Source organism: Mus pahari, chromosome 9 (genome assembly GCF_900095145.1).
Source record: "Mus pahari chromosome 9, PAHARI_EIJ_v1.1, whole genome shotgun sequence".
NCBI classification, from domain to species: domain Eukaryota; kingdom Metazoa; phylum Chordata; class Mammalia; order Rodentia; family Muridae; genus Mus; species Mus pahari.
Genome location: NC_034598.1, coordinates 33,272,019 through 33,285,988, shown reverse-complemented (window position 1 = coordinate 33,285,988; position 13,970 = coordinate 33,272,019). Strand labels below are relative to the sequence as shown.

Sequence of the window (13,970 nt, the reverse complement as noted above, 5' to 3'; positions counted from 1 at the left end):
CAGATGAGCTCCGAGGGGGGAGGGCCAGAGGGAAATAATCTGTGATTTTTAAGTGTTTCTGAGAAATGAAGACCTCGGGGCAGAGGTGGAGGGAGAGAGAGAGAGAGAGAGAGAGAGAGAGAGAGAGAGAGAGAGAGAGAGAGAGAGGAGAAGAGAGAGGGCGTATCAGGAAAGAGCTACACATATCGCATGCCTATGAATTTACTAATCCGTTGATCAGAGGCATTAACAATGCCCCAGCATTCAGGAGTGTGAACCAGGAGTGAGTAAGACAGACATGTTTTGGATGAGATCGCAAGGGTGTTTATTTACATGGTTTGTTGAGCAGTCAGTGAAGTCCAAGGCTGTTTGGGATTTGAGCTGCCCATTCCACCTAGTTAGAGGGAGCATGGTCATATACTCTCATTAGTGACGGGGTAGCAATCTGAGTGACTTTTTGACACAGCCAAAGTGATCTGGGTCTCATAATATCATCTTATTTATTTGTTTATTTGTTTATCATCCTCTTTCTAACAAAAGAACTGCTCGTCCTTTGGGAAAGCAGAACAGCGTGGATCATGTGAGGATCCCGTGGTTCAGTGGAAATGCTAAATTGTAGTGAGTGACACCAGCAACAGCAGAATCGGGGCTTGGGCTACAGCACCTAGGATCTCATGGCCCAGTTCTCCAGGAGACCAGTAATATTTAGTGTGAGCACGTGACAATTCATCCTGGGCATGTGACCTGCGGTTGTTCACAGAGATATGATCTTTGGTGGCATTTAAAAGTGATAGCTTTTAAATCCGGCTCTAGAATCTGGGTCCTTATCTCTGGGTTCCTCTTTCTAATACTTCTGTTTGAGAGAATAGATTTTAAGAGGAATCGTCAGCACAATTACCAAGTCCTGGAACCCTGGCAAATGTTGTGTGGCTGTATTGATGGGCTCACTGTCCATCAATTACTGTTAGAGTGCTTCCAGAAGACTAAGTTGGACCTATCAGTGGCCCTGGGCTATCACAGATCAGGCAACACATGTGCCTCTCCAGTGTTTTCTGCTGGGTGGGGAGGGCTGTTTATAGAAAAACAGAATAAAAATAAACTCTGAGTCTTTACTCATGTGGGAATCCTGTTTTGTGAATTCACAGAAAGCTTCAGCCACGTAAATATGTATTGGCTACAAACATGCCCTCCCCAGACCCACACTGGGTTTTGAATTTAAAATCTCAGGGAATCATTTATGGATTCTTATGTTAAAATGTTGGCTTGGTGGCAAAGCCACAGAGAGAGCTGAGAGCTTTTAGGTTGTTTTTGGGTTTTTTGGTTTTTTTTTTGTTTTTAAACCCCCAAGTATTTAAAAACTGGAATTCTGTAAGAGATTATCTGCAAAATGCCTTTCTTTTACTACGCCCATAAATTTTAGGAGTGGCTTTGATCAAGCCTTCTGCCATTCTCGATTTGTAAATCTTTGACTCATACATTAATAACTAAAAACATTCATCCTATTCTTGCTAGACGGAAAGAGGAAGTTTCTAAATAGTCAAAAGGGAAACATTGAAAATAGAACGTGGTAAATGATAACTAAATTAGGGTAGATTTCTTTTTTCTCTCTTTGTTTTCCCCCACCCCCCAGAAAGAGCAATATTCCATGTTGAAACATGCCAGGGTATTTTAAGATTATTGTCTATAAAGAAAAATTCCCAGAACTTCACTGTCCTAAGAGGAAAGGCATTACAAAAATGTAACCGACCACCAGGAACAAGGGTTTTGCTTTCTGGCTCATATTTAAAGTACACACAGTTTGAAAATTCAATGACTTAATGCTCCACTCACCTCCTGTAGACACACACACACACACACACACACACACACACACACACACACAGGGTCGACTCTTAGGAAGATGATTTTTTTTCCATTTCTCTATTTCCAGGCGCTCCCAGCAAGTAAGACCCTGTATGTTATCAGTAGACACAAAGAACGTCTCTAATGTAGCGTGGTTGGCAGGGAGAAAAGACCTCTCCAGAATGGGAGGAACGGGTTGTTTGCTTGCCGATGAGTCAATCCAGCTTTTAGAGCTGTTTGTCTTTGAGGGATTTCCAAGATCATAAATGGTTTTAAAAAATAAATAAATAAAAATGACGGCCATGACAGGAAGAGCCCAGCAGATGTGTGTGTGTGTGTGTGTGTGTGTGTGTGTGTGTGTATGTGATTTTCTCCCCTGGGGAATCCAGACTGTCATAGGTCTAGAAATACCCCACTAGATCCCTGGCATCTGGAGGGAGGGACAGTTTTTTTTTTTTTAAGTGTTTACAACTATGCCCAGTTACTATTATTATTATTATTATTATTATTATTATTATTATTATATGTAAGTACACTATAGCTGTCTTCACCCCAGAAGAGGGCATCAGATCTCATTACGGATGGTTGTGAGCCATCATGTGGTTGCTGGGATTTGAACTCATGACCTTTAGAAGAGCAGTCGGTGTCCTTAACCACTGAGCCATCTCTCCAGCCCCCGGGAGGGACAGTTTTGAGTACATGTGATTACATAGGTTGGAGCCACTTGTGGTACTCTTTTTGTCATTGGTGAAAACCCAACACATTGTTCTTGGTGGAAAACCAAGGGCCTGGGTCACATCCATCCGGGCCTTGGTGAACTTACCTGTTACCTGAGAGCTGAATGCATTTCACATCAACTATGGGACATGCCCACAGGGTCCTCCACCAGGAGTCCGTTCCTCTCAAAGACCTCTGACTGGCCAATGCAGATCAGAGGGAGGATGTGAGACCATGGCCTGGATTTCAAATGCCTTTCCTGATTCCAAAACCTTCTTTCTAAAGGGTCTATCCTCTAACAGCCCAGAATCTCTTCCTAGCTCTATACCCTGGTAGATCTCAGGGCTTCTCTGGCTTCCTATAAAGATGGTCCGAAGCTTACACCATCTTTTTCTTCTTCAACCATGTCCTGTGAGCATCCTTCTATAGAGTACCCTCGGGGACTGGAGAATCCACACCATGGTTCTAAATCATTTTGGAACTGTATTTGATCATTTCTGTCTCCCAGAGAGACAAGGCTAGAAATCAGCTTATTTCTTATGATAAGCCCTGACTTCAGAGAAGGCTTGCTTGTTTTTAATGCAGGAGTACATGGAGTCACATGCTCTCAAACCAATTAGCAATACAGATGAGCTCCGAGGGGGGAGGGCCAGAGGGAAATAATCTGTGATTTTTAAGTGTTTCTGAGAAATGAAGACCTCGGGGCAGAGGTGGAGGGAGGGAGGGAGGGAGGGAGGGAGGGAGGGAGAGAGAGAGAGAGAGAGAGAGAGAGAGAGAGAGAGAGAGAGAGAGAGAGAGAGAGAGAGAGAGAGAGAGAGAGAGAGAGAGAGAGAGGAGAAGAGAGAGGGCGTATCAGGAAAGAGCTACACATATCGCATGCCTATGAATTTACTAATCCGTTGATCAGAGGCATTAACAATGCCCCAGCATTCAGGAGTGTGAACCAGGAGTGAGTAAGACAGACATGTTTTGGATGAGATCGCAAGGGTGTTTATTTACATGGTTTGTTGAGCAGTCAGTGAAGTCCAAGGCTGTTTGGGATTTGAGCTGCCCATTCCACCTAGTTAGAGGGAGCATGGTCATATACTCTCATTAGTGACGGGGTAGCAATCTGAGTGACTTTTTGACACAGCCAAAGTGATCTGGGTCTCATAATATCATCTTATTTATTTGTTTATTTGTTTATCATCCTCTTTCTAACAAAAGAACTGCTCGTCCTTTGGGAAAGCAGAACAGCGTGGATCATGTGAGGATCCCGTGGTTCAGTGGAAATGCTAAATTGTAGTGAGTGACACCAGCAACAGCAGAATCGGGGCTTGGGCTACAGCACCTAGGATCTCATGGCCCAGTTCTCCAGGAGACCAGTAATATTTAGTGTGAGCACGTGACAATTCATCCTGGGCATGTGACCTGCGGTTGTTCACAGAGATATGATCTTTGGTGGCATTTAAAAGTGATAGCTTTTAAATCCGGCTCTAGAATCTGGGTCCTTATCTCTGGGTTCCTCTTTCTAATACTTCTGTTTGAGAGAATAGATTTTAAGAGGAATCGTCAGCACAATTACCAAGTCCTGGAACCCTGGCAAATGTTGTGTGGCTGTATTGATGGGCTCACTGTCCATCAATTACTGTTAGAGTGCTTCCAGAAGACTAAGTTGGACCTATCAGTGGCCCTGGGCTATCACAGATCAGGCAACACATGTGCCTCTCCAGTGTTTTCTGCTGGGTGGGGAGGGCTGTTTATAGAAAAACAGAATAAAAATAAACTCTGAGTCTTTACTCATGTGGGAATCCTGTTTTGTGAATTCACAGAAAGCTTCAGCCACGTAAATATGTATTGGCTACAAACATGCCCTCCCCAGACCCACACTGGGTTTTGAATTTAAAATCTCAGGGAATCATTTATGGATTCTTATGTTAAAATGTTGGCTTGGTGGCAAAGCCACAGAGAGAGCTGAGAGCTTTTAGGTTGTTTTTGGGTTTTTTGGTTTTTTTTTTGTTTTTAAACCCCCAAGTATTTAAAAACTGGAATTCTGTAAGAGATTATCTGCAAAATGCCTTTCTTTTACTACGCCCATAAATTTTAGGAGTGGCTTTGATCAAGCCTTCTGCCATTCTCGATTTGTAAATCTTTGACTCATACATTAATAACTAAAAACATTCATCCTATTCTTGCTAGACGGAAAGAGGAAGTTTCTAAATAGTCAAAAGGGAAACATTGAAAATAGAACGTGGTAAATGATAACTAAATTAGGGTAGATTTCTTTTTTCTCTCTTTGTTTTCCCCCACCCCCCAGAAAGAGCAATATTCCATGTTGAAACATGCCAGGGTATTTTAAGATTATTGTCTATAAAGAAAAATTCCCAGAACTTCACTGTCCTAAGAGGAAAGGCATTACAAAAATGTAACCGACCACCAGGAACAAGGGTTTTGCTTTCTGGCTCATATTTAAAGTACACACAGTTTGAAAATTCAATGACTTAATGCTCCACTCACCTCCTGTAGACACACACACACACACACACACACACACACACACACACACACAGGGTCGACTCTTAGGAAGATGATTTTTTTTCCATTTCTCTATTTCCAGGCGCTCCCAGCAAGTAAGACCCTGTATGTTATCAGTAGACACAAAGAACGTCTCTAATGTAGCGTGGTTGGCAGGGAGAAAAGACCTCTCCAGAATGGGAGGAACGGGTTGTTTGCTTGCCGATGAGTCAATCCAGCTTTTAGAGCTGTTTGTCTTTGAGGGATTTCCAAGATCATAAATGGTTTTAAAAAATAAATAAATAAAAATGACGGCCATGACAGGAAGAGCCCAGCAGATGTGTGTGTGTGTGTGTGTGTGTGTGTGTGTGTGTGTAAGCAACATTTAAGCCAAAAGCTTGAGCCTTGCCAGTAACTAGTTACAGTTCCTTTGTTGCATTATTATTTCTAGAATCTGGGCTGAGTTTCCCACACCTGAGCTGCCTGACTGGGTAACTTGTCTGAACCCATAGCTAAGTGGATACATACAAATGCCTACTTGGTTTTGTTTGTTTGTTTGTTTGTTTGTTTGAGTAAACAGTCCCTTTAAGAAAAAAAAAGAAACAGCAAACTGTGTCCCCTCTGCTGTCAAGAAGATAGACTGTATTCACTGATAAGAAGAAAACGGTAACAATAGAAAACAATGGTCTAAGCAGGCATTAGATGTCATGGTGTCCTGAACATGGGGGGATAACATGCTTCTTAGGGAGTTAATGTCTACGAAGATAGCAGCTGCTTTGCAAACGTGAGCATGTGTCGGTTGGCAGAGGAAGATGGACAGATGGACAACTGAAGAGAAAAAGGTTTTGTTTTCGTTTCAACCAGAGAAATCTCTCACTCGTCAGCCAGTAGCTTTCCCTGTAAAGGGGTCTCCGGCATAAAGCTTTGACTGAGTTTAACTGGCCTTAAGGCATGGAACAGAGGACATCCTGTTGCTGAATGCTAAGTCCCATCTGAAGGGGAGCCCTGCTCTGGTGGGTCCAGAAGAGGCTGTGTGCGCGCTAGTCTCACAGAAGCATGTGATATTTGAAGGTGTTCTGGTTTTGGTGGAAGCTCATTGTGGACTACCAGAGGGGTTGATTTGTGTACTCATCAAGAACTTAGATGACTGGGGGGTAGGGGGGAGCTACTCAGGAGGACCCTGGCTAAACCACAGTTGCCTAGACAGTGATCTCATTGCCGATAATCAGGTGTGTGGTCTGAGACAGCCGACTTTGTCTGTCTCAGTTTGCTGATCTGTAGAATGGGGAGGCTACTAACAGTACTGACCTCCTGGGTTTGCTGCAAGCTTTAGTGGAGTTCTTATTGGAAGACAGAGCCATGGCTGACCCTTAAGACATTCCCTAGAAGGATGAGACACCATTGTCTTCTGAGTGCAAAGTGGGATCACAGAGGGACTGGAGAGACAGCGGGTCCATGGTTAAGAGGTCTTGCTGTTCTACCAGAGAATCACCCATGTGTGGGTGTGTGAGGGAGCACCAGTGCCCTCAGAGACCAGGAGATGGCATCAGATGCCCTGGAGCTACAATTAGTGTTAGGCCATTGGGAGTGGGTGTTGAGGACTGGACTTAGGTCCTCTATAAGAAGAGTATGCACTCTTAACTGTTGAGATGTCTTTCCAGCATCAAAATAAAGTCTAGGGGGAAGAGGGGGAGGAGGAGGAAAAGAAGGAGGAAGAGGAAGGAGGAGGAGGAGGAGGAGGAGGAGGAGGAGGAGGACTTACATACATACTCACACACTGAATTCTGAGGACCCAGGACAACACTGGGTTATGAGTTATATGTACAAGTGAAAGTAGCCAAAATTAGAATAGCTTTACAACGTCACTTGATTTTTTTTTTTGTGGGGCTTTGTTTGTTCGTTTGTTGTGTCTTCTTAATTGTCTTTATTTTATTCTTTCTCATTTTTTTTCTTCTATTTGAAAGTAGATTCTCTCCTCATGCAATATCTTGATGTTGGCTCCCTCTCCCTCTCCTCCTCCCAGTCCCTCCCTACTTTGCCTCCTGTCCGGATCCACACTCCCTTTCCGTCCCTCCTTAGCAAAGAACAGGCTTCTAAGGAGATAACACCCGACATGAGAGAAAAATCAAATACGATACAGGGAAGCAAAAAAAACCCATCATATCGAAGCTAGACGTGGCAAACGTGGAAGGAGAGGCGTCCCAAGAGCATGCACAAGAGTGAGAGGCCCACTCCTCCTCACAGTCAGGGACCCACAAACATACTAAGCTAATAGTTATAATATATAGTCAGAGGACCTTGGGCGGACACACGTCGGCCCTGAGCTTGCTGCTTCAGTCTGTGTGAGCTCATTTCTACCTTGCTTAGTTGATTCACGGGGCCATGGTCTCCTGGTCCCCTCTGGCGGCTCCCTTTCTACCTACTCTCCCAAGGGATTCCCTGAACTCCGAGGGGGGCGGGATCTGATGGAGACCTCTATGGTAGACTATGTGTGTGTGTGTGATGTCCGGCTGTGGGTCTCTGTTTCTGTTCTCGTCCGTGGCCTGAGGAAACCTCTCTGATAACAGAGCTGTCACTGGCAAGAGTAGACCTAGGGACCGAGAGATCGCTCTTCCCTCAAGCAGGAGCCCGCTGGCTCCGACTCAGGACCCCTGGATTTGACACTTGCTCTCCAGGAGGGAGTTAAGTATAGTACTCGGATGGCTGGAAGGTGCGGGGATGTTTCTCTTATGAAAGAACTTCAAAGTCCCACTCTAACCTGACCACTCCAACACGGGGCATTCGCTTTTCAATCGCCGGTGTAGAGAAAGATTTGTTTCTCTACCCTGGAGGAAAGTAGGCAGGGGCACAATATTTGTTATCCCCCCACCCCCAACCCTCACCCCCAGTCACAAAGCTCCACTGAGCGTCTTAGGAAATAAGAAGGTTTCCTGTTGCATTATGGGGTATTGGTCACCAGTTCTTCGTGGTCACCGCCCCCAGCACACCGATGGTTCGTGACTGATATGGGGTACAAGGCTTCGGTGAAGGTGAAGGTTTGACAGGAAGTCAAAGCTCATCTCTCTTGTTCCCATGTTACCTCGAGCTCCTAGTTTAGGTCCCCAAAGCATTGGAGGTAAGGTACAAAGGCTCCCAGCGTGACACATGTGTCACATGACCCAAGTTGGCAGGCTCCACTTACTTACAAGGATGTGATGAGTTATGTGGGTATTTGTGTTTCCATTAGTCACATTCATTCATTCAACCCATTCAGGTGACACCGCGCTACCTCCCTAATGTTTATGCAAATGAGAGTCAAAGCCAATCAACCCTTCTGGACAAAGAATACAATGACTATGCTGGGTGGGGGGACAGGCTGGGGGGAGGGGGATCCTAGTTGGAAGTAAAAGTGGGGGTTTGCATTTGCACGGTCTTGGCCAATTAAGAACCCAAGACTCCATATTTAGAGTTGTGTGATCTGGATGCTGGTCTCCTCCCATTCTAACCTTGGTAGTTCTCAGAACCTGCTGGGTATCTGGGTTCTGGAAACATCGACCCAGTTTCAGGGTGGTTCTTGCAGGTTCTCGGAACTTTTGCTTTGCTATTTAAAACTTAGGGTTCAGGGCAAGGTTCTGTCTTTAGACAGGGCCTTTGGGCTTTGACAGCTTCTCTGGAAATAAATGCCTTTTAGGCTTTAAGTGCTTTTCAAAAAATGTGAGGAGGGGAGATGGCTTTGACAGGTCTCAGAACAGAGGCTACATTGTTCCGTTTCGGCTGAGGGGATCTCTCTGAGCTCCTCTCTCAAGTCCTGTCTGCTTCTGCCTGCTCACTGCAGAGCTGTTATTTTGATAAGGGGACTTGAGAGTAAGTCCAACCCTAGCTCATTTAAGCCTGAGCACTTGGGTCATTGTGAAAAAGCTTCCGAGCTACACAAAGTCCTTTAAACAAAACAGTCCACACCCTGGCTCCAGGCTGTGGACCATAGCAAGTTCTCGGAACTGGGCTCTGAGCTCCCACCAAAGAGCCAGAGGTCAGGAGCCACCAAACAGGCTGGGCGCAGTCAGCAAGCCCGTGCCAGGGAGGAGGAGAGTGTAGCGTCTTCTCTGCCAGTCTGGCAGCTCAATCTAAGTGCTCAGAGCCCATCCCACACACCCGTGCTAGTGTGTTTACATGAGTAATGGAGCCGGGGGAGGGGACCTGCGAGCAGCGCTGAGCCTCCTCGCAGCTAGGAAGCCAATCTCCACACCAAGAGCAGACTCCCAGGGATGCGGCTGGGGAACCGTCCCCTGCCGGAGCTTTCCTGAGCACAGGCATCGATCAGGCAGATGTTTGGCGACTGGAATGGGTAACGTCTGTTTTTCTCTTTGCTTGATTTTGCTTGTGATTTTACGTTAGGAAAATTCCAGGCAGGTCTTCTGGAGTGGACTTTGAGACCCGTGGTTTTTGAGACTGGAATGAGAACGGTAGTTCGGGAAGGGGAGCCCGAGCCTTCCGAAACAGCTTCATTAACCCACACTCCTCACTTTGACTGGAAAGTGTTGCCTTTAGCTGAGTTTCACTCCTTACCGCAGCAGAAAAACAAACTAGTAGGAAGTCGTGTGTATGTAAATTGAGTCCAACCTAAAATGTCCTAAAGGCACCAGTGGCTAACCCTGTGTGTCCAGAGGTAAATAACAATTAAGAGGCTCCCTGGTGTTCAGATGGGTTTTTTCCTCTTTAACTGTCCCTCTAAGTAATAAACATATAGGTGCTTTGAGAGCTCTGGAGGGATTGTTTGGGGGCAGGTGGGGGGGGGGTTCGGGAAAGCTTTTATCTGGAGTTGGTTAAGGGAAGCTCAATGAGTTGGTTTGTTTTAGTTTTTTGTTGTTTTTTTTTTTTCTGGGACTTGCAAGACTAATGAACTAATGACGAATGAGAAAGCTGGTAGGGGAGCAGTCAGGACACCCCATAAACAACCCAAGATCAGCATCACCTGTGTCGTTTGTAACTATGGCTTTAATAACACACACACACACACACACACACACACACACACACAAACAATCAACCTCCACAGGAGGCAGACTAACCCCAGTGTAAGCTTTGGAATTTATTTTAAATAACCCTCCAGATCTTCATAAAAATATACCGAGGAGGGAAAGAGAACACGCTGACTCAACGTCTTGGCCAGATTTGCTGAGATATGAGACATGCTGGCCACAGTATTATTCGGAAAACGCGTGCAGCGGCAGCTAGTTACTGTGAACCTCTCTCTCTCTCTCTCTCTCTCTCTCTCTCTCTCTCTCTCTCTCTCTCTCTCTCATCATCCGGGACTGTGATTTGAGACAATACTGCTGTCTTGAAACTCTTCAGAAGAGTGATGTTAGATGTTGCTTTACTATGATGACATCACAGGCTGGCCAGTCCTTTGGGTTTCTAAAACCAAGATACCAAATAAACAGGAGGAGTGATGTCCAAGTCTGACCAGGGGTACTTCTATTCGGACAGCAGGGATTCGGGGGGGGGGGAGGGTACATGGGTGGGAGGGCAGGAGGAGGATTTGTGTTCTCCTTATCATCCTCATCTTAATTATATTAATCAGACTTGGGAAAGTTGATACTTTATCTTTGAGAGCAGAGTGTAGCAAGTCTCGCACCTACCAAGATCCCTTCAGAGACAGAAGTCTCCAATAAGAGTTGGTGGCTGACCTGCTTATTTCAGCTGTCGGAGCTGAACACTGTGGAGTAAGGCTTCTGGGTCTGACAATGATTTTCCATTTGTTTTCAGCGCCAAATCTTAAAGGCAGACCTCGCAAAAAGAAAACATGTCCCCAGAGAAGAGATTCCTTCAGTGGTTCAAAGGACCCCAACAATAACTGTGACGGTAAAGTTATCAGCAAGGTAAGGTGGGTCGTCCACTGAGACTCCTCCTGATTGATTGATTGATTGATTGATTGATGGATGGATGGATGCTTCTGTGGACTTCTCCCTTTGGCCTCTCTGATATCTGATGTCTTGGTGACCGTGTTCAATTCAGAATTTGCTTTTGGCTTTTGCACTTCTGGACACTTCCCTAGTGGCAGGGAGTCAGGTGGTGAGGGGGGCTAGGATCTGGTAGGAGGGCCAGCATTTTGATTAGTCAACAGAAAGACTTCTCACCTCCCAGTTTGGCTTGTTCAGTAAAGGATGTGATTAAGTGCGCACGTCACTCGGGCTGAGATCTTATACCAGATGACACAATGACATAGTTTACTCTGCTCTGGATCAAAAATAGACCAGCTGAACCATCCTCTCTCTGAGTGGACACATCTAAATATGCTTCAGAGATTAACTGGAGATGAAATTAGAAGTGACTAGAATTAATCCTTTTTGGTCATTTTTTTTTTAACTCCCAAAGTCACCTCTAATTCATATTAGAGCAAATTAGAGATACATGGAAAATAATATGCATGCAAATAAAGGTGTATGAGTGTTTTTGAAGATCTCTCTGAATACAGAAAGAAAGCGTTTACTTGGCCCATTTTGAATGAACATTCTTTGAAATCTTTGCAGTGTGTGCACTTGAAGTATTTAGTGAAGTGTCACTGCATATTTTTAGATTTGTCTTTTTTGACTTCTGTGAGCCTGGGTCACAGTTCCACATTCCAGCTCTTGGAGGTTGGTATCTGGTGTTCGCTTCTAAGGCCAAAGACAGCTCTAATCCATCCAGATCAGATTCAAAGATCACATTGTCCAGATGTAAGCGCTAAAGCTCTGAAGGGGGTGGGGCATATTGATTATTGATGAAGATTCTGACATAGGAAAAAGGATGGCTTGAAATTATAAAGCCTGCCTGCGGGTGCTTGGACTGGGTCCTCTCTCCCCCTTCCCAGTGTGAACCCAGTGAGCCATGAGATTTTACATTCCGGAAAATCTTATCTTCAAGTACGACTCTTAACCACAAAGTTCTGAAGGCTCTTTTGTTAGGAATTTGTCATGCTCCCAAGATTTCAAAGGGTTTTTTTTTTGTTTTGTTTTTTGTTTTTTGGTTTGTCTTGTTTTTTGTTTTTTTTGTTTTTTTTTTTATTTTAAAGTCAATCTACAGAAGTGGGGTTGGTTTTGTTTGTTCGTTTGTTTGTTTTCCCCTACTTTGCTGGCTAAATGCAAGCCCAGCATCCTCTGGCAGGGCTTAGCCTCTGTTCACTTAACTCTATGCAAGCGAACTCACATGGATACCGTGAAAGACATTTTCTCATGAGTTGAGCAGCTTAGCTCTGGAACCGCTACCAAGGCCTTGGTTTCTGTGGCCTTGAGTGAAGAAGGCAGCTGGATTTCCTCTTTCCCTCAAGTGCATCCTGAGAGTCCCGCAAGGCAATACGGAGGGAGTTAAGGTTTTATGATGGCGACACTCAACAGAGAAAGCAGAGCCCATGCTGTGTTTCTTCCAGAATATTCCAAATCTGAGCCTGCCGGGATGAAGTGCCAATCGATCCTTGTTATTTGGAATTACTACTAATGTGTGGGATTTACAACACTCAACCTAGGACTCAGAGACCAGAAGAAACTGACGGCTACTGAACACATGGACTGTGTTCAGTATGCACTGACTTACTCTTTTTATGAGGGATGACAGCCAATCCTGGGGTTCTCTTCATCCCGCTTTTCACTAACGCTGCCACTGAAAATGGTCACCGTGGGACACACCCCCCTTCCAGCGTTCCTGTGCTGTGGTCAACTCCTGGGAACTGGTCGGACGTCTTAGCTTTTGGAGCCTTGGATTACAGTCTTGCCTCGAGTATTTTCTAATGGGTCTGGAGAAATCCACCAATTGGAAAAGATTAATTTTAAAGCGTGGCAAGTGTATCTGTTGGCACGTGTCTGGAAAATCCTGCAGGAGGAACAAACCACACTTGGGACCAGGAGAGCCACTTAAAAAGACACTTGGGTCTTAAAGTGGTCTTTTGCCACGAAATGTTTTGGTAAAGATGTGAAGTCTATGACTGTCTGCTTATTTTGGGAATTTGAACCAGTGTTTTATGTGCCGGTGAGCCATTTGGCTCTCAAACCTATGTGTGTTCTCAGAGTGCCTCAGACAGACCATTTCTAACTGTGGATCGATGCCAGCCTCCTGCAGCTCCGCACAGCAAACCTTCCAGAAGAGGTGAACGGGGTTTTCTGTGGCCATGATGTCACCTTTGAAAGTTTGCAGGCTCTCGGCGTTAACAGGACAGCATCTTTGGAGCACACGGTTTTCCCTGGAGAGAGAATTCCGTGGCTTTCTAAAGACAGCTCATGTCTCATGAGAAGGAAAAGTACCCAACCTTAGGAAGGGATTGTGAATGAGATCAGTTCCAATCCCGTTACGTGATGAGGCCATTGACAGCAGCAGGTCCATAGCAGAGGCTTGGTCAACTATCTTAGAGGAAAGATTTTGGTGATGGAAAGTAAATGATTGTGTGTGTGTGTGTGTGTGTGTGTGTGTGTGTGTGTTAAGCATTTTCTAAAGATTAGACATGTAACATGTGGTTTCCATGTTGAAAGGAACATAGAAAGGCAAAGTATGCTATGCTGGGTATCCTCTCATGTCACATCCTTGTGTGGTCAGTGTGTTGCAAGGGTGTTGCTTGCATTAGTTTCATGTACCATTCATCTCATTTGGCCCTCCACACCGGGAGTGATCATTCTTGCTTTACCAAGAAGCTGAGGGTCTCATCTCAAGTTGTTGACCACGTCTGGATTAGAAGTACTGCCTGGTTGTTGCTGGGTCAGCCCAGCTAGCTTGCCCTACTGATGGAGAGAGTGACTATAACTCAGTTGTGTAGAGGAATGTGATTAGTGTCAAATAGGCATGCAGCTTCATTGAGAACATGAAACATTGTTTCTCTAATTAGCATGCTGTCAATCACTCTTTGACAACCCCAGTGCTCTTGGCCAGTTCATCAGGTGTGTGTGGTTCAGGTCAGGAACCTAACTGTCTCTATTAAAAGGTCATACTCTCTCAAG

At 45.0% G+C, this 13,970-nt stretch overlaps 1 protein-coding gene across 6 annotated transcripts in view; it reads left to right on the top strand.

The window, feature by feature from the left end:
• Arid5b (AT-rich interaction domain 5B) overlaps window positions 1–13,970 on the top strand; it is a 180,929-nt gene that overhangs the window by 131,271 nt on the left and 35,688 nt on the right. For 5 of the 6 annotated variants that reach the window (XM_021205326.1, XM_029542685.1, XM_029542684.1 and 2 more), the window contains one exon: window positions 10,777–10,889. In XM_021205326.1, the coding sequence (XP_021060985.1) occupies window positions 10,777–10,889 (113 nt within the window). Of the gene's footprint in view, window positions 1–8,981; window positions 9,356–10,776; window positions 10,890–13,970 lie in introns of those variants that run through there. The other variant, XM_021205328.2, reaches the window with a different exon arrangement.